Below are 21218 nucleotides of genomic sequence, written 5' to 3' on the forward strand. Positions count from 1 at the left end.
TGGATATGAGATTGTGTCTTGATTTTGATATTAAGCAAGCATTTCTCACTTCAACATTTAAGCCATTAAGAATTCAATGATGACCAATCGCAAATCCACGTAATAACTTGTTAAAAAATGACCACAAATGAAAAAAAACGTATAGGATTTATTTGGACATATTTAGTACTGCAAAAGAGATCCAACCCACAAAATTATAGTTTTCAACAAAATTATTTTACTTTATATATGTATGTATGTACAGAAATTAAGTGCCAATTTGTCAAAAAAATACATATGTTCAAAAAAATAAAAATAAAAATGGATACTACGTACATATATAAATAAAGTAATGAAAATGAAAGCCTATAAATAAGGTATGGACATACTCATGTACAAATGTATGTATATATAGTATATATAGTATGCCAAATCAACATCATCTATAATATATAGGTTATAATTTAGTTTCAGAACGGCTCATTTCAATTAAGTATGAAATATTTAAAAAAATCTTTAAAATAAACAAAACAAATAAAACTGTACCGTTAATGTATTACCTGTGTGTGCACCTTGGGTGGACTTTTAATCAATGGCGACTTCACCTCACGCTATTTCGCTATCACACTGTACCTATTTTGCGTGTGCATAATGCGAATATTGCATCAGCGTGCATTGTGTGCACGACGATTTCATAACACGCAAAATGAAACGTATTCCTTTGAGAAACACCGAACAAACGAAATGTCCACATAAAGACGACGTGCAAAAAGCGAGCGAACGAAACGCGACAGCCGGCAAGGACCACGGCATCGAAACTAAATTTAATTTAAACCGCAAAACGGTACGTAGCGCGAACAACGAGGTCGTATTGTGAATTTCGCCTTAATCATCGCTAACTAACTGCTAATGATTCACGAAGGCCGGTGGAGACGACACTCGCCCGAGATCAATTAAAAATTACTGAATGAGGCGAACTTTTTGCACATAAATATAGCAAACTCGAAATATAATGTCAAAATCAAATTAATATCTGTATCAAGGCAATCTGAATACAAAATCGGTGTCGTACGTGGATGAACAATAATTTCGAATAGAGGATTCTAGATCCACAGATATGACACGTGCATAAGCCTTATTGTTCCCTAGCTTCACATATCAGCACTAAATCCAAAATTCAAGGAAGTAGCTACTCGAAATTAAAAGAAGGAAAAAGGAATGGAAATATTATAGAGTAAAAAAACCCTAAAAATAATATATATGTGTGTGTATATATGTATGTACATGTTAATATTAAAAAAAAAGAAAAAACAAAAAATATTTGTAATTTGGTTTAATCATTCAAAAATGAAATGTATGGTAACTCAAAATGATATTATACAAAATAATAGCAATAAAATATAAAATTAAACAATAAATTCCAAATAATGCACCTTTTGGAATGACTGGACAACATCACATGCAATCTATACATGAAATATAATACTATAATAAAGAAAAAGTATATACAGTGAAAAGTGGCTAAATAAAAAAATAAGGAAATATAGTCAGTGCTTGAGGTGGAAGAATGAATAAGTTAAAAGCATCGAAGGTTTCTTTTAAAAATGTTGTTTCTGTTGCTCTTTTTTAAAATATTTTTAATAAAAAAATATATATTTTACCCCACCTCGAACCCTGAGCAATAAAATGCAAATTTGGCATAAAGAGTGCTTCATGCTAAAAAATGTCATAGTAAGTATGGTGCAACAGTCAAATTAAAACAAACATGTTAAACATACATTCAAAACAAATCACTATTTGATTAAACATGGTTTTTTTATTTTAGTAAAATTAAAAACATTCTCAACTAATACGAAAAAAAAGCTATTATACATTACTTTCATTATATGCTTTGAATGTGTATTTACAAATAGTGATATGTATACAAATTATTTTTTATCATTCACTTGACTGATTTACATACACCGTGTATCATAAATACCTTTTAATATAAATTAAAATACGATATAAAAATAATATAAAGATAAAGTAATATATAATAATATATTTTAGTATGGAATGTTAAATAAACTGCAGAAGTTTCTTAAAAATAAATAACATCCAAATTATTAAAATGTTTTAAAATTCAATACACAACAATTTTTTAGATATAATTTTTATAAAAACTAGATATATTGACTGATTTATTTAATAAAAATTTGAAAAATCAAACTTTAAACACAAATTTCGAAGTAGAAAAGAATTGTGTTTATAAGAGAAAGGCACATGCCAAGATTTTTGTCGATATGATTATAATACTAGAATAGTAATTATGTACACTAAATATAAATATAAAAAAATATTGCATAGAAAAATGTGCGATAATGCTGTGCGGTGTGTGTATACCTATAAGTAGGTATAAAATATACATACATACTTATTTTACATTGGTGGGCTTGAAGTGGTCATTAAGTACATATCACCAAATAGTTTTCCACTACACACCTAATACTTAAAGTATAATAGAATGTGCTCGTTCAAACAAAGAAAAAATTGGAAATATAAAATAACAATATTATCCAAAAAAATAAATTTATGAAATCAAAAACTCTACTATTAATTCTAAAGAAATTAAAAATAATAAGGTCATGTTTAAGGAATGTCAAGTCAGAAAATGTTCTCACATAGTGTGGAAGCAATGTGGCATGGTTCAAATTCAAACTTCAAGCGATATAACTTCAAAATGAAAATTACAAGCTTGCATCACATTATTACATACGTATATACAATCAGCCACATTCCGAATTCCAATACTTAACACATCAGATACGAGCAAACTCAGGAATAACAACAAGAAGAGAAGGAAACTCATATACATAACTCAAGTGGAAAATACAAGTAGCTTATAAATATAATACACAATTTTCCACGACTATTTGTGCGTGCAATTGAAGTATTGGAAGACGAAACTAGAGGTGGGGTACGCCTTATTTCAAGGATACAAATTACGTACTGACCTGGCTGAGAGGTCTGATTCGTTCGTGTATGCTCATCTCGGCCTGTTTGGCCGAAGGTGGTGGATGGTCTGGAGTAGGAGGCTGGTTGTAGTGCGTCGGCGACAGTGGGGTATTATGAGAAGACCTGTCGTTTCCATAACCCACAGGTTCACCGTCGCTAGGCGTCCCGCCATGATACGAAGAGCTAACATCGTCTAGCAAACTCTCCAACGACGATTTCTCCTGTGACGAGTGATATTTATTGTTTGATTCGCGCGGTGGGCAATTCTCGTATTGACCGGGTCGCCGCAGCTTCCTGCGAGGATTCTGCTCCTTGATCACCACGTTCTCGTACATGGCGTTGATGGCGACCGGTTGATCGCGCCTCGAAGCCAAAAGGGCCAAAGAGGGTCGAGGTTGAGGCACGGGCTTCGTGCGGGGAGAAACTTTGCTATCCACGTACTGGTCTACAGATCGGCCGTGTCGCAAGCCTGAAGGTTTCGCCTCGGGTCCCTAAACAGACAAAATTATAATACGCATAACTAAAAATATAAGGTAGAGTATTAAACGTACAAGTATTCTAAAATGTCTAGTGTATTTTGCACCTTCCGTACATTGTAATCATTGTTAATTGCTAAATACAGTTTTTCTCACGATAAAAAAATGCGGTCACGGTCTAACACAGCGCTCGTTGTCAGTCCATGATGCCATATCCCGGAAAACCTGCACGAATATCATTTGCTTTAATTTTCAAAAAAAAACTCACCAAATCGTCCAAATCGTCTTGACTCCTAGTCTGACCGGTCCTAGCCAATTGGTGGGATCGCTGAGAAGAAATGCTACCATCCAAGACACACCCAGGAGGTAGAAGGTGGGTAGGCGAAACTGACAGATTGCGTCTAGGTGGCTTTTTCGGTGGCGTAGGCTAAACGAAAAAAAAAATAAAACGATTTTGTTGAATTAAAATAAAAAAAAATACGTTCGATTTCTCGGAAATCTCGTTACTTTAAACTTGGCAAGCTGCTTTCATTCACGAATTTTCCGAGCAAAAAATAAATCGTACGTCAAAGGGCAAAAATAGTTTCAATAACATTTCAATTTAGACTTCCCGATTTAGATATTACAAACTAATAAACGAAATTTAGCTCTCTGCGTCATGATAGCGAGCTAAACTTTTGACATTTATAACGTAGATCCAAATGTTATTAAATTAAGATTAAGATTCAGATACACTAAAACTTTTACAAATACACTTTCGGTTAAGTTGAGTAAAATTAGTTTACATATGCAATTTGAAACCTCACATGGCTCTTGTCAATACAACCAGAAATATTGGCTACATCTTAAAAAAAATTATACAAAAAATGCCGTTTTCCGGGAAATATGTATGTATGTATGTATAATCAAATGATAATTTCCATTTAAGGAAAAAAAGTTTGCGAACAACAACATAAATACATACATACACGAAAACAAGCTGTTTCATTTTTCGACGAATTTCGCTTTACTTTCGCGAAACGTAAGCAGAAACAGAAAAACTAAACCCCACCCAAAATTTTATCAGGAATCATTAATACATACATACACGTTTCCTTTTTATTATAATCCAACAATCCCAAATGTAATCCGTGGTTGAATTAATTCAGGCGCACCACTCAAATTAGCGGTAATCAAATTCGAAACACTTAACAGCGATTAAACGCACGACACAATTAGGATATACGAATACTTCGTGCAAAGCGAGAACACACGACAGGCGGCCTCTTGCAAAAATGCCAGACTGAAGTAAGATTTACAAAATAAAACGCTTTTAGAAAACCACGATGGAGACGCGTGGGCCAAAAAGCGTCGTAATTAATTTGGTCCGGAGCCAAGAAGTGTACTCACCGAAACTTTGGTGTTGGAACCGGGACTATGAGCGTGGTATCCTTGTGAAGTGCCCATGGACATGTAGATTCCCTGCCCGCTGACCGAGGACTCATTGGTGCCGCATCTCTGCCTCTCTCTGGGGCTAGGACCGCCAGTGCTGGACGTAGTGGAAGATATGCTCAGCTGGTCGGCCTCCCTCACCTTGCTCGACTGGTAACTAGAAGACAGTTCTTCGGAATGGTAGCTGCCGTCCATTCCCGAGGATTTGGAGTAAAGGTAATGGCCACCATCGGAACCACTGCGAACACACAATGACCTACCACCCTCAAGCGATGAACAAAACACAGATGATCCGCCTCCAGTGATTTCAACGACACCACTCTCAATTGGTGGAATTCGGTGAAATTCGCTGAAACTGGAGGCGTTGCTTTGCAAAGAAGCACCCGAATAACGATTCAGTTGGTTGCTCACATCCAAAGGATCTTCCAGAACCGAACGGAAACTGATAGATGAGGAAGCGTCACATTCAAAGCTGTTTCTGTTAGAACACGACACAAAAGCGGACAGATGATATTTGCTCTCTAGAACGCTCTTCTCACCTTTTCGCGAACTGTTATTCGAAAATTCGGAAAATTTGAGATTAGGTATAGATACGGAATGAGTGAGGGGAGAATATGACACAGCGAAGGAACTGGCACTGAACAATGATTTCGTGTGATGAAATTTACAAGTGCTACTTTCACAATAACATGTAAACGAGTCCAAATCCGAAAGTTCAGCCATACGTAATTTGTAGCGTTTGTATAATTCCTGGACAGTGCTTTTCGTGACGTCTTCTACCTCCATGTAAATACTTTGCTCCTCGAGATCGCAAAAACAGATATTTCTAATATTCAAACCTGACGTCAACTCGCGAGAGACTTTCTTGAATGGATAAACGCTACAATCGGTGAGCGACTCTTTGTTGAAAATGTAAATAAACTCAGTAGGATAAGGCACGTCGTAAAAACAATTTTCGGAACCTTTTAAGTGATAAACATCCTTACGATATCGTGAATTAGGTGAAAATGGAGGTTTCGTCTGATTTATATATTGTATGTTTTCATAAACGGGATCGCCTTTGTTGCCGATTTGTCGAAGAGTCGAAATCATATTCGGAGTTTTGTCAGATACTGTAGCCAATTGTGAGAATATTTGAGAGAAGCTCATAACTGTATCCATATCGATGTAATCTGTAGCTTCTGGCGACACGCTATATAACGAACTGACATTAGAATTTCGTACATCTAACGTACCAACACTCGATCGAACTGAACCAGGAATCACATTTGTAGAAGACATAGGTACTACCGTATTATGATAGTGTCGTTGCTCAACAGCATTAGCGGGTGCATGCATGGTCCACGATTTTCCTTCGTCATCGAAAATATGCTTGAAATCATGTTCTTCCAAAAAGGAGGTAAATTTTGTACTAGTGCTTGACACTTGAGTTGTGACTCTTGGAGTAGTGTTGAACATCTTACGAGGAGTAGGTGTGGGCATTAACACATCACTTGGCGAATTGACGATTTTAGACTCTGAACTGATTAAAGGTGAAATGTTTTCATCTCGACTTACTGAATCTAAAGAATAAAATGTATCTTCGTCTTGGGAACTTTTCGTATCTGAGTGTGTCTTTGCAGAAACTGGGTCGACTTCAATAAACACTGTGCTATTATCGTGGAATATTTCTATTGGTTTGAAGGTGTTTTCTCTCTTGTTTTGTTCGTTCACAAAATCATACTGCTCATAATCATTATTAGAGTTTTGAGATATTTCAACATTGGAATCGTGGAAATCTAACATGGCGTAATATAAATTATTAGAATTCGACAACTTCCCATCTTTATTAAAATCGGAATATACAGGATTAAGACTTTTAAAATCTATATTTTCTGAAGTCCAGTTCTTAAGCGTTCGTACTGAATTTGAAACTTTTAATCTCGGTTTTTCCATTTTTTCGAAATTGTAAGATTTGCTTTTTGGAATATTCGTTGTTGTGCTTAGATTATGGACAGTCTGCTGAGATGCTATTTCCGTATACGGGGTTTTATCTTTTGTCCGTCTAATATTAAAACCAGGCTGGTTAAAACTATACGAACTTTTATTTCCAACTGGTTGGGTGGGTGGATTTGAATCTACATACAGTTGAATTGCAGGAGCCGTATCATTTATAACAAAATCTTCATATATGCTGCAACCATTCTTCGAATTTTCCGGTTCATCCAAATTACTAGTTAAGTTGGACGTGTAAATTGAATTAGATACTGAAAGCATCGACGACGCAGAATTTGAATCTTCCATGAAACTGTCAGAACTTTCTAAGACATCTGGAAGTGAAGTTGCATGCGTCATACGACCCTGCAAATCACTGTCATCTTCAGTCCGACTCTCCGTCAAAGTAGTATCTATAATTCCGGATTTAGCCCGTCGAAAAAATAAACTTTTACCGACCCGAGTTGTGGGACTTGTGGAACTATTCATTTTTATATTGGATTGACTAGAACTTTTTTTTTTCGAATTTGGTGATGCGCTACCACTGACTATCGACTTGTGTTTCTTACTACCGCCAAAGCATTTGGAAGCGAGCAAAAGCATATAGCTGGATGGGGAAGGTTTGGATTGAATATCTTTTTTAGTTTGTGGTGGAATCGCAGGAGGTGTTTGAGATTTTCTGTAAAACGTTTCAAATAAAGCAACTACGTACATACATATATTCATATTCAGCTCAGAATTACTCAATTTTTACCATCGATAAAACCATATTCACACAGACATATACTACATATGTACATATGTAGTATATGTCTGTATATAGACAAAATAAAATAATTTTTAATTGCACCATCGGGTACTTGCGGCATTTGACAACCTTAGGTTGTGGCAAACCTAGTCAAGTTATGAAGACCGAAAATTGATTTCGATGTAAGTATTCATTTCATTTCATAATTAATTAAATATAACAAATTAGCCAAAGATGACAGTAACACCCTGTAAACTTCATAAAAAAATATATCAACAAGTGTGCGACCATAAATGCTCTTGCGTTAGTTCATAACTAGAGATAAAACTTATGGACTAGCTATTGACTGTAAGTCATTGATGAAACCTTTTTTCAGGCATAGACCATGAACAAATTCAAAATATTCCACACACATGCACCATAAAGGCCAATAACTTTATTATTTAATAAAATAAGTCAAATTATCTCGTTAAGCCAGTTCTCCAACCCCACCTCTAGTTACATGATAAATGAAAAATTACACATGTACATATAAGCATATCGCTCATTAAGAGGGCTGGACCCCAGCGCCTTGTCCATACAAGCGTATTAGACTTCTCCCTTCCGCAATTATGGCACTAGAGAAATTATTTTTTAATATGCTATTTATATCCACCATAGGCATGGTTCTATTTTTTTTTTTTTTTTTGATTAATTGATTTATTTGATTTTTTGATAATTCATAAAAAAAAAAATTGAAACAATATATGGTGGGTATAAATAGCATATTAAAAATAATATTTCTCTAGTGCCATAATTGAGGAAAGGAGAAGTCTAATACGTTTGTATGGACAAGGCGCTGGGGTCCAGCCCTCTTAAGACCCAAAATTACAAACTTACAAGCAAACTACTCCTTGAAATGGTTAAATGAAGGTTCAAATTTCTTTTTATAACGATTGAATCACATGAAGAGTTTTTTTTTTACGAAGTATTACTTTAATTTGAGCGATTCACTCATATACGAGTATGATGTTTCTGAAGTCGAATCGCACATAACGTGTCGACAACGTGCACATTTAAATTTAATTTAAAATGTCGAAAGGAAAAGGGGTAGAGCTCAAATGCAACAATTTTCACAGCTCGTTCTGTCCACGAGAGAGATTACACGGGACATCAAGGTGTTATAATTAAGAGATGCGATTAAAGCAGACGTTCGCGGCCTTTGACGCCTTCGCCACACTCATTAAGCGAGCGTCAGGGAAAGTCGAAGACAGACATTCAGCGGCTCACTATTTTCGACGAATTAAAATATGCCCCTCGTTAAACGACGGAAAAAAATGTAGACTTGCTTTCATCCCTTCTGATGAATGTTGTCGATTCTTACATTGATATAGCTGAAGTACCGGAGACCCGCCTCTCGTCGTCGCCATCGCGCCTCTCCCAGACGTGTGCACGAAGGTTTCCCGAGGGCTGGACATTGTCGTAGGGACTATTGAGACCATCGTGCTGGTGGACAGGTATTCGTGGTAGTTCTTCCATGTCACTGTCGAATCCATTCGACAGTCGATATTCTGTACAATAACATTAGAAAACCATTTACAAACTATCACCGTACACATTGACGGCATATTGAACAAAACCATTCTCCAAACAAAAAGGAACAACGCCCCATTCTTTCATTTTTTATATATTAACCGGTTGTAATTAAATATGTTCGTCAGGTGCTGCACACTAGACTAGATCACGCTAGGACCTACATAGAGTTAGCTCAAAAACTTGGAGCCCACTCTATGTAGTCCCACACGTCCCACTGGAGTGTTTTCGCCCTAATACTTTGAAAAAATGAGAAAAAACGCAGTACCCCTAGCCCATATAGTGTTTTTAGTGATATTTTATCCTTGCTAGAGAGTGGTCGATAACGGTGAATCCCATATTTGAAGAAATGAAGGAGAAACTTGTCGGTTGCATTTGGATATGCATACACACGTGTGACCTCCCAAAAATATTCATTCTGCACGTGCACAGCGGGAAGCCAAGGACACATGACGTCCCATACCACTCAGTGTGTTTTCACACTTTTACGTACACATTAATTCATCCATTTAAATATATATATATATATATATATATATATATATATATATATATATATATATATATATATATATATATATATATATGGGTCTACGTGACGAGACAGAATGTTAAATGACAGAAAACGCAAATATCGGAAGGCAAAGATCGAAAATCGAAAGATCTTAAGTCAAAAGATAATTAAAAAAATGGTGCATGGTAAACGGTACATACTCACTTAATTTGCGCGAGCGAGTATGTACCGTTTACCATGCACCATTTTTACTTTATCTATGTACGTAGTAACAATAGATGAAGTTTTGTGATCATGCGAAAATTCGAACTCGAGATTTTGACTGATTCGAACTCAGAATCGATCACTGATCACGTTTTCATGATCTAGAAAAAATGTGTGTCTGTGTGTGTGTGTGTGTATTTTGGGGATATTTTAAACACCGTTAGTCCTATCGAACTGAAACTTAGTGTCGGTTACTGAAATTCTTATCGACACGACGTAAATTTTTTTCAAATTTTTTAGTTGACCGGAAATGGTACCTCCCCTTATAGGTGTCCTCTTTTTTTTAAGCTTTTGAATTCAATTATCTCCCAAACCACTAACTGAATCAGACTGAATTTTTTTTAAATATAATATAAATAATAATTTTTATAACCTAATATTTTTTAAATATTTCTATCTGAACCGGAAGTAGTACTTTTACTCTAGAGAATCGAAGTTTTTTATGTTTTTCTCAAAAACTTTTTGGTTTATTGAACTGAAATTTCATATCTAGAAGTTTAAGCGTAATACCAAGTTATTTATAAAATTTAGTAAGCATATGTCAACCGGAAGTGGCAGTTTACTCTTGTTCAATTTTTCTTCCACTATTTTTTTCGACCCCTTAAACATGTGTGTTCGTCACAAAAAAATTCAAGTATAATTCTTGTAGCAATGTGATGAAAATAAAAAAAAAAAATTAAATTTTATTAACCGGAAGTGGGATTTTTTTCTCTTAAAAAGGTTGAAAATGTTGTGCCCACTACTCTGTCCACACACCTGAACGTACTAAGCTGAAAATTTATATTTCTATCCTTTATGTACTAACTTAGATCTGGTAGGGTTTTGGTCAGAATTCGTAAACCGGAAGTAGTATTTTTTTTTAAAACAATATTTCATTATTTTATTTTGACCTTTTAAATTGTTTTAAGCTTCTTGATATTTATTGTGTATAATAAAAATAGTGATTTTAAGTAAAAATAAAAAAAAAATCACTTAATTTAATGAACCGGAAGTGGGATTTTTTTCCTCGTAGAAACGTCAAAAATGTTGTGCCCACTACTCTGTCCACACCCCTGAACGTATTAAGCTGAAAATTTATATTTGTATCCTTTATGTACTAACTTAGAGCTGGTAGGGTTTTGGTCAGAATTTGTAAACCGGAAGTAGTATTTTTTTTTTAAACAATATTTCATTATTTTATTTTGACCTGTAAAATTATTTTTATTTTTTTGATATTCAATGAGTATAATAATACTGATAGTAATTTTTAGTAATAAAAAAAATTTGAACAAAATCTAACACCCGGAAGTAGAACTTTTGTTTTGTGCAAGTTTCCATAAATTTCCATCAATTTGTATCGCTATCATAGTCATCAGTTCAATATCGAATTTTGTTTTGTAACCTTCTTATATTCCTCAAATACATAGATAAAGTCATGGGTTGGTCACACCCGAATTTTTTTTTGATCTTTCGACTTAAGATCTTTTGATTTTCGATTTTTGCCTTCCGATATTTGCGTTTTCCGTCATTTAACATTCTGTCTCGTCACTGAGACCGGTATGAAATATGTAAGAGAGAGAGCTTACATACATACATACAATACTGTGTGCTTAAGTAATGCAAAGGTTTATATAGTATAATTAATTTATCCTAGTGGTTCATAGTAGTATGAGTGGTGTGCAGATAAAACTCAGGTGTAAGTACGAAGCACAATCTCAACACTTGTGGGAGATAACTAAAGACCCGAGTCCAATCGGAGAATGAATGAAAAAAAAATAGCAAAACAGACGAATATAATCAATAGTCATAAATTACGATCGAGATGTTTTTTCGCCATTATTAATATTTTTCAAACCACCAAGCGACCCTAGTAGATGACGACATCAATAGGTTAGTAATAGGACTATTAGTTATCGTACATATATATGTATTATTATACATATGTACATTAGGCCGGAGCGAAAAACGATTTTTGGACCTAGTGGAAAACTTTTTTTACGTTAACGTTAAATAAATAATTTCATTGATTTTAAGCAATATTCTGTGCCTCCAAACCAATCGATTTTTCTGGACAAAAAATTCTAAAAAGCTTTTTTTTGTTTTCTCGCACTACTACGATAAATTAACTCTACTATACTGACCGCCATCAAAGAAGCTTCTTTTGTGTCCTAAGTGTTATATAAATGGATATATAAATGTATAAACGGAAAAAAATATGACCACAATAGATGGACTTTCGAGACAGAGCTTTTTTTTATCCAATAATAAAAGTCAAAACGTCCATCATTCAAGAAGTATATCAACAATTTTTTTGAAAAAAATCTCTCGTAGAGGAGGGTGCGCGTCCCAGTTTGTAAAATGCTATCGTGAATACATACTATTGATGAGGGCGACGATGTCGTGGGTAACGTGAGGAGGAAAACGGGCGAGAGCATCCAACACAGTATCTCCAGCACGATCACGAATACGAGGATCTGCTCCACGTGCCAACAGAGCACGCACAACACTAGTTTTGCCACAGAGAGCAGCCTCGTGCAAAGCCGCTCCAGCGCCGGTCAATGCGTTGACAGCGTGTCCAGCCTTCAGCAGTACCACCACCACGTTCCTGGCGCAAATTAAAACAACAAAATTATAAAAATACACAATTAGTGACTTCGAGACTTGAGAAATATTGTGGATGATCGAAAAAACAACCCAAGAGCAAGTTTGAGTCAATTGCGGTTTGGATGCACTAAAGAGGAAGCTGCGACCCATTCATTGTACATATGTATGTATTGTACATACCACATGATTGTAATCATAAGCATTGTCACCACACACGAGACACCATGGTGACGCCCCAGCAACGTTTCACAATAGCTAATTGAAGTGATAATGCATATTACGTAGTAGCATTATGCTCGATGATATTCAAGTAGTTCGTGAGTAGTAGCTCGACATATGAGCCGTTATAATTGAAAGTGGCGTAAGTTCACTTTTCTACATTTCAAGAAATATTTCGCAAAACATTAAATATAATGTTCTACGTTTAACAATATTTAAAAATACCGGTGGCCTGTAATACGTTTATTCTACTTTTCCGAGATTTTAGACATATCGAATTAAAATAAATGATAAGAATTTGTGAATTAAGTCCAACATAAATAGTGTTTTTGGAACTGAAAACTACTTCCGCCACTTTCAAATATAACGACTCATGTAAATACGCGAATATATGTATGTACGTGCGCGGTATATGTACATACCGGTCTCCGTGACGAGACAGAATGTTAAATGACAGAAAACGCAAATATCGGAAGGCAAAGATCGAAAATCGAAAGATCTTAAGTCGAAAGATCAAAAAAAAAATGGTGCATGGTAAATGGTACATACTCACTTAATTTGCGCGAGCAGGATACAACAGGAACAAGAAGAACATGCTTTTCCTCCCGTATTCTGCGCGCGCACATTAATACGGGAGGAAAAGCCTGTTCCTCTCGTTCCTGTTGTATCCTGCTGGCGCAAATTAAGTGAGTATGTACGTGAGTATGTACCGTTTACCATGCACTATTTTTTTTTATCTTTAGACTTAAGATCTTTCGATTTTCGATCTTTGCCTTCCGATATTTGCGTTTTCTGTCATTTAACTTTCTGTCTCGTCACGTAGATCCGTACATACATACATACATATGTAGGTGCGCAAGTATTTTATAGCTATACATATGTACATATACATATACCTGAAACATGCTAATGTAATGTTTGATGAACTTAAAAGCGTCCATGAAAAGCGAAGCAAAACGAAAAAACAAGAAACTATCATCGCTTTGGATTATTTGAGTATCCTTCAAGGGAATTCAACGTAACTGATATTATACAAAATTATTATTTCTCACATTCTGGGCATGGAATTGAGACCATGAAACTACTCTCAAAGGAATCTTAAACGACGTCAAACATCAATATAGAAATTTATGCACGAATACTCAACGTTGAGTCGGTCGCGATTTGCAATTCTAAAACGAAACCATAATTAAATCTGCATAGGTAATGGGAGACAAATTGAACACAGGAGACAAGATTACGACGAATCTCGACAAACCAATCCAATTCTTTAGCATTGTTTCTTGTGTCCAGTATGTTTGTATCCTTAAGCCATCAGCAAAGCTTGGTGGTTGCGCTAAGAGGTTGCCACGTTCAATCCCGTGGTTGACCTTGATTGAAAAGAATTTATTCCGAGTATTAACTGTAATGCTGCTGATCATACTTGGATATTTGTGACTCCAAATCGATCGTTTCCTATCAGAGTTTGCCAATTTATCTGATATCATTTTTGAAACGGTTCCTCATCAAATTGGCAAAAACCATCCTCCCACTGTGTCAGCAATATTCGAATATTATTTCAGAACTTATAATACCATATATGTCATGTCGCTCAGGGGCAATCCGATAACCGGATAACGGCATCATGGGAAAATTAAAATTGGGTCCATCGGTTATGCCCGCCTTTCCCAAAGTATACGTAAATATTTTTAAACCCGGCAACAGACTTACGAAATTCCGAGTTAGATCTCTTTTAGTGTTGTTTGAATAAAAATATCTTAATCCTATTTATCAAACTGACTATCTTCTGAGTATTTACCCGCAAGCACGTTATTTTTGGCTGGCGATTCATTTGTATATTTTTATCTATTTTATGTATGTATTTAAATATCATTACGAATGGCGAAATAGATAAATCGCTTATCAATATCATTGATAAAAATGAAAATTAAGTGAAACCAAGACAAAAACTCTACCATCTACATAACATATGTAGATGAATAATTCGAAACATATGAAAATAAACTTACTTGTGGCCGTTTTTACTAGCTCTGTGCAGGGGCGTGTGAGGAAGTATACTTCGCGGATTCCGATATGGTTCTAACAATTCAGGGTGTGTTTTCACGAGCAACTCGACAGTCTCCAATCTAATAAAACAATATTATTACACGCATACCATTACTATTCAAGAAATGCAATCAAATTATACACGGTTCACACACGTACCTGCCGTATTGAGAAGCCAAATCTAGAGCGGTCTCGTCTCGAACACTGCGAACTGTGGGATCTGCACCGTGCTGAAGCAGCATGAAAACCACGTCTGTGTGCCCATACTGAGCGGCACAATGCAGCGCGGATTCGTTGTCACGTGTCTGCCAAAAAAAAATATGCTAAACAACGTTTCGGTTGACGAGAGAATAGGTCAATTTATACAGAATATACTAACTGTTAGATTGACGTTAGTTAATGCGGGTCCGTGCGAGAGCAACAGTCTAACTATGCCAGTGTGTCCCGCCCACGCTGCCAAGTGGAGCGGAGAAGATCCTTTAGTGTCTAATATATTCGGAGACGCCTCGTAGGTCAGCAGCAATTGAACAATGTCCCTAAATAAATAAATAAAGTCAAGAAGACGACAAGTATTACACAACATACATATGTACATATTGTATGTATATGTCATATCCTTCGAGCGCAAAGGTGTAACTCCATAATTTTACTAAATTCATTTATCACTGCAATTTTGTTCAGATAATATTTTACACAAACATATATCTATCTACATCAGGGTTGCCAGATTTTTCAAATTACAGATTGGGACATTCATTATTTCGCATGATCAAAAAAAAAGGCTAAGAATTAATGAAGAAATTAATAAATACATATATATTTTTAATTAAATTATAATGTATGTAAATAAGTACATACCAACATAAGTATGTACATATATATGTAGATGAGAACATATGTATAGAGAACATAACAAAAATAGTCACTTAATGATCCACAGAAATCAGTTATTAAAATATATTGGGTACAATTACATTTTGGTTTAAATGCAAAAAAATAAACAATCAAAACAGTTTTATTAAAAAAAAATTCCTAGCTTTAATTCTGTTTCAAAATTTGTACGGCAGCTTTGCTTGATAAAAAATTTCTTAAGTCATTTCATTACAATTCAGTGACGGAACTTGGGGGTAGCAGACCCCGCAGCGCCGGGCGCCCATTTTCAGTCAAACATATTTTTTTTATGAAAATAGGCGTATTCTAAATTCTATCTATGTACATTATTCTGTTCCAACTTGTTAAAACATGTGTTTAAAACAGATAATTGCGAGTAACGCCTAACGGTGACTAAAAGGTATATGCCATGCCGACTAGCTAGACACTACATATATGTACATACATATATAGCCGCTTGTCGATTTTGCCGTCTTGCGTCGAACAAAAATTCAACAATTCCCGGGAAAGCCAGTAATTATGAAAGGTTTAATGCCGCACCCCGAAGACTCGACGTACAAAATTTACCCCGAAAAAATTGTTAGTTGTGTTCAAATCTTTGTGGATTATTTTGTTGAATGACAGTGGTGATTGTTTCAATTATTGAGGACTTGAGGTATGTCGGTTTTAATCAATTTACTCCAGTATTAAACCAATAATCCCGGATAAAATTAGTATCTATCATAAGAATCATTCAAGTATTTGTAAATGCAAAATTATCTCTATGAACATATATCGTTTTGTAGAAAAACTGTAGTATCATAATGAAATAATTCTCAAAATTACACCATTCAATTAAAATGCGTGTTTTTAATGAATTTACCATGTTCATTTTGTTTTCTTTGATCTTACCAAAATTACATAATGGGTGGTTTGAATTGAATTTTTTTAAATGATTTTAAAGTATCGGAATTTTATTTCCCGATTAAAAATATTTTTAGAAAACATACTATAATGGAAAAAAACATTAAGTACGACCAGTGGTGCGGCAAAAAAAAAAGAAAATTAAAAAAAAACAAACGAAGCTATTTCTAAACAACCAAAACTAACCACATTTTTAAGAAAACCAAATTCAGACGAGTCTCGTATTATACACAACGATTTAGTTGCTATTGCATCTATTGCTGAAGTTTCACCATCCACCATCCAGAATTTTTTTTTGCGGGGGGGCCCAAAATTTGAAGTTCTGCCACTGATTGCATTAATTTAGCTTCTACGGTTTTTAATAATAATCTCCGGACTCCAGACTGCACTCAGTATTATTAGACTAAATATTATTTGCAATGGAATGTTGAATTGAGAAGATGTGAGACACACTTTTATACAAATTATTGCAAGCGGAATGATCTTTAAAAAATATTATCCATTTCTGTGTTATTTTTTCGTTTGCTTTAGTAAAAAAAAATTTAATAAATAGACATCATCGTATATATATATATACACTAGTGTAGGGCCCGTTGATTTCGAATAAAAATCAAGTTAAATATATGGAATCGACTGGTTTCGGAAAGACAAAGGCACAAAAAAATGAAAATTATGAAAAAAATTAAAAATATGAAAATAATGAAAAATATGAAAAAAATGAAAAATATGAAAAAAATTAAAAAACTGAAAATAATGAAAAAAAATTTAAAAAATGGAAATAATGAAAAAGATGAAAAATTTGAAAAAAATGAAAAAAAATGAAAATAATGAAAAATATGAAAAAAAAAATTTGTTCCCCATACTGGTTGATGGTTGATCATAAGAAATCGGAAATCGATTCGAACGACGCCGACGAAAGCCGAAGATACGCGAATGATTGGTTCCCCATACATCTAAAGGATAATCGAATATTAAGTAATTTTAGAGCGTATTTTCTGTCGAGGCCGTAGTCTGATGGCTAGCGTACCTGTTCTGGGCGTGGGGGCCCTAGTTCGATTCCGTGATTTGGAATTAATTTTATTTTTCAAATATCGCTAAAATATAAATTAATTTCAATAATTTCAATTAAAAATATATATTTAATTGTTTTATATGAAAAGAAAAAAAAATGGTTCAAAACCTTGCTAAATAAAATTATTATAATTACGTATTTTTATATGGCGAGAAGGAATATTTCAATTAATGTTTAAAAAAAAAATGCGAAATGAAGAATTGGATTTGGCGTGATGCACGTGACCATTAGCTCAATTTAGATCCATATTCAGGCTATTTGGGGTTATCGGTTCGAGTCGCGACAAAGTCGTCTCGTCGAAAAATGAATTTATCGATTTTTATCGACTCATTCATTATGTTCGGCGAGAGTTAGGACACACACACACACAGATTACCGTCTTTATATATATACAAAGAAGGTCAACATTGCAAATAATTTTGTTAATTCTTCAATTGAAGAAAATTCGATTTTCATGTTTGGTTTAAGGACAAGACTTTAATGGATGGAAATCTGTTACTTTTGAAGTCAACCATTTCTATTTACGTACATTTTTGTACATATGCAAATTTTGTTAAGTCAGGATTTTCAGAGGCAATGCGGGACTCGGGATTTGTCTGTTGAACTCGGGACAGTCCCGCTCAAATAGTGACGTCTGGCAACCCTGATCTAAATACACAGGGCCGACAAGAGGGGGGGGGGGAGCCGGGGTGAGTTCCAGGGCCCGGGCTACAGGAGGAACCCCGTGTCGGAAATCGTACCTGTTGTATCATACTTTCTTATTCAATTATTTTAAAAAAATAGCAACCAACATAGGTATAGGTATTTTTCAAATAGTTCTGATAGATTCTTCGAATATAAAATATACATATGTCTATTAAGATAATTTTATAAATTTGTCAAAGGGCCTGGAATTATTTTTCACAGGGCCCGGTATTTCACTCGGCGGCCCAGTACATACACATACATATTTGATACATATAATATTTGGTTTCGTCGCCTGTTGTTCGGGGCATCACGTTCCTCAAAACAGATTCCTGTTAACTTGGATTTGTTCAATCTAAAATATGATGACTTGGTTGAGGAAATATTTAATTTGAGATCGTAAATGTGTTTCTCACATTTAATTGTTCATATTTTATTTTATTCCTTTATTTTTTTCTATTATTTTTGTTCTTTACTTAACATTATTTTCATGCTTTATTTTTGTTTACATTTTAATATGTATTTTTAATTTTTGTATCTTTTAATTGTTTTTTCATGTACATATATATGACGCCCTGGAGTATATCTGTAATGTCACTATAACTTGACTGTAATAAATATGTATGTATGTAGAATTATTCATCCAAATACACTCCATCCTAATTTCATACTCTTTATTTCTTCTTCTTTACTCTGATATGTACAATATCAAAAGTAAGCACAAGGAATAGACCAGATAAGCTGAATAGTGAAAAGGTGATTCTTTTTCTACCGAATTTAATTTAATTTTTTACTGTGATCAAAGAAACAGGGGCTAAATTGATATAAAAAATTAAAATATACTCACTTGTGTCCATTTAGCGCGGCATGATGTAACGGCGTATAACCGCTACTATCTTGGACATTAGCTCCAGGACCGCGACGAAGGCTAAAACAATATTTCAATCAATAAATAAAAATTCTAGAACATAAAGTACACAATTTTCACACACAAAAAACCTCAATTTTATACGTAATATTAAAAGGCGACAATTCGCATCGTAAATACTTACTCGATATATGCTAATATTGGCGATGAAATTAACGTAATCGCACACGCAACGAAAAACACGCCTTTTTATTGCATGCCTGACAGACTGTACTGCGAATGTTTCGAATTTCCAAGCTAATTTCTCAACAGCGTTAATAAAAATGGCGACTCGTATACGCGTTAGCGAAATGGCATAATAAAAAGATAATATTTTTTTTCTCTCGTCGGAACAACACACACATGAACATATGTACATATGTATATGCATATAACCCGCTAAGTGCCGAGATCGAACGAGAAAATAGTGCCAAAGTGAAAATGATCAATTAAAAAAGTCATCACGCGCAAATTTCAAGCGTGGCATTCGAAGCCGGACGAAATTGAGCCAATTAACAGACAGCGACATCAAAGAACCAAGAGATAATTTTCATCTCGACTAACTAGACTCGATCAATTTCGTCACCCTGTTAACGCCGTTTACGAACCCAACAAAAGTATCAGTTTTTACCTAACTAAATCAATTCAACCAAAATCTCATAAAATCTAGTAGTTTTCAAATCCACAAAAAAATAGGACGGATAAATTCAGGCATACACATGCCTAGGTAAAAGACACATTTTCCAAATAAACACTACAAAATACACAGTGATAAAAGTGCATATAAACATCAGCCAACGCCCGACGTGCTTTGTTAAGGGGGCATTGATTACTTTGGCCACGTTTATGAACCACCCCATACTAACAAACCGATTTTAACTAGGAAAAACGCGTATGTACGTATAGCTAGTGAATGTACCTAGCTTCGGTTGGGTTAAAACGTTAATTTACTTTGACAGATATGTACATACCAGTGGCGTGCGCTGAAATTCTCTCTCTTTTTGTCGTACAGCCTTACTTAATGTGCACGAACAGGATACAAGAGGAACAGCCTGTTCCTCTTGTATCCTGCTCGTGCACATTAAGTAAGGCTGTACGATAAAAAGAGAGAATTTCAGCGCACGCCACTGGTACATACATATGTATGTATATACAAAACCTCTATTAGAATAGAGCTATGATAAATAAACTAAAAGAAATATTGAATATGGTATAATTTTTAATTTATATTATGTTTTTTGTATAATATTTCATACATTTTTTAATTGATCTACATATATTACATTAAAAATCACCGTTTTGTGAGGGTTGAAAAATGAATACATCGTCAATAAAACGATAAGATAAAATATCTCCATTACGAAAGCGCAATTAAAAGTGTGACAATAGATAAAATATCCATGTAAAAACACACCAAAAATAACGTCAAAAATGCATGTAATGTACAAAACATAAAGCTTTCCAATGTAAAAGGTTAACCTTAACAATCCAATTAACATCACAATGGTGAATTTGAAACTCTGGACCATTGTTCAATAAGTCTATTATACATTTGTACAAATGTACATACATATGTGCCTACAAATACAACGTGACAGTGTCACATTCAAAGCACGTGCGACCGACCGCACACCGAAACGTCAAACGTGATTTTTTTGTATGGAACTTTTTTTGAAATTTAAGAAATATTTAAATACTCGTCCAGACAATAGCCGATTGTTATTATAAGAAAATTGTATTTATTCTACGACCACAAACTGCATTATTTTACATTTACAAAAAAAATAAAACGACACAATACATACATACAAACAGGAAATGCTTAGATAAATTATTATATTTCGCCCGAATAATTGATGGCGTCATCGAAATGTAACTTTTCGAACTCGTAAATTAGGAGACAATGTCGGAATTCGCACAAAAGGTTTGTCAGAAGCGAGCAAGTCCAATCTTATCGC

At 34.5% G+C, this 21218-nt stretch overlaps 1 protein-coding gene across 2 annotated transcripts in view; it reads right to left on the minus strand.

The window, feature by feature from the left end:
- The window catches only part of LOC143915142 (ankyrin repeat and sterile alpha motif domain-containing protein 1B-like), a 79489-nt gene that overhangs the window by 47860 nt on the left and 10411 nt on the right, over window positions 1-21218 (minus strand). The window contains exons 2-10 of one of the 2 annotated variants that reach the window (XM_077436769.1): window positions 19201-19281; window positions 15183-15339; window positions 14963-15108; window positions 14767-14883; window positions 12313-12539; window positions 8969-9155; window positions 4842-5121; window positions 3721-3879; window positions 2976-3467 (exon numbers count right to left, since the gene is read on the minus strand). In XM_077436769.1, the coding sequence (XP_077292895.1) occupies window positions 2976-3467; window positions 3721-3879; window positions 4842-5121; window positions 8969-9155; window positions 12313-12539; window positions 14767-14883; window positions 14963-15108; window positions 15183-15339; window positions 19201-19281 (1846 nt within the window). Of the gene's footprint in view, window positions 1-2258; window positions 3468-3720; window positions 3880-4841; window positions 7537-8968; window positions 9156-12312; window positions 12540-14766; window positions 14884-14962; window positions 15109-15182; window positions 15340-19200; window positions 19282-21218 lie in introns of those variants that run through there. The other variant, XM_077436015.1, reaches the window with a different exon arrangement.

This window comes from Arctopsyche grandis, chromosome 1 (genome assembly GCF_051622035.1).
Source record: "Arctopsyche grandis isolate Sample6627 chromosome 1, ASM5162203v2, whole genome shotgun sequence".
Taxonomy (NCBI): Eukaryota; Metazoa; Arthropoda; class Insecta; order Trichoptera; family Hydropsychidae; genus Arctopsyche; species Arctopsyche grandis.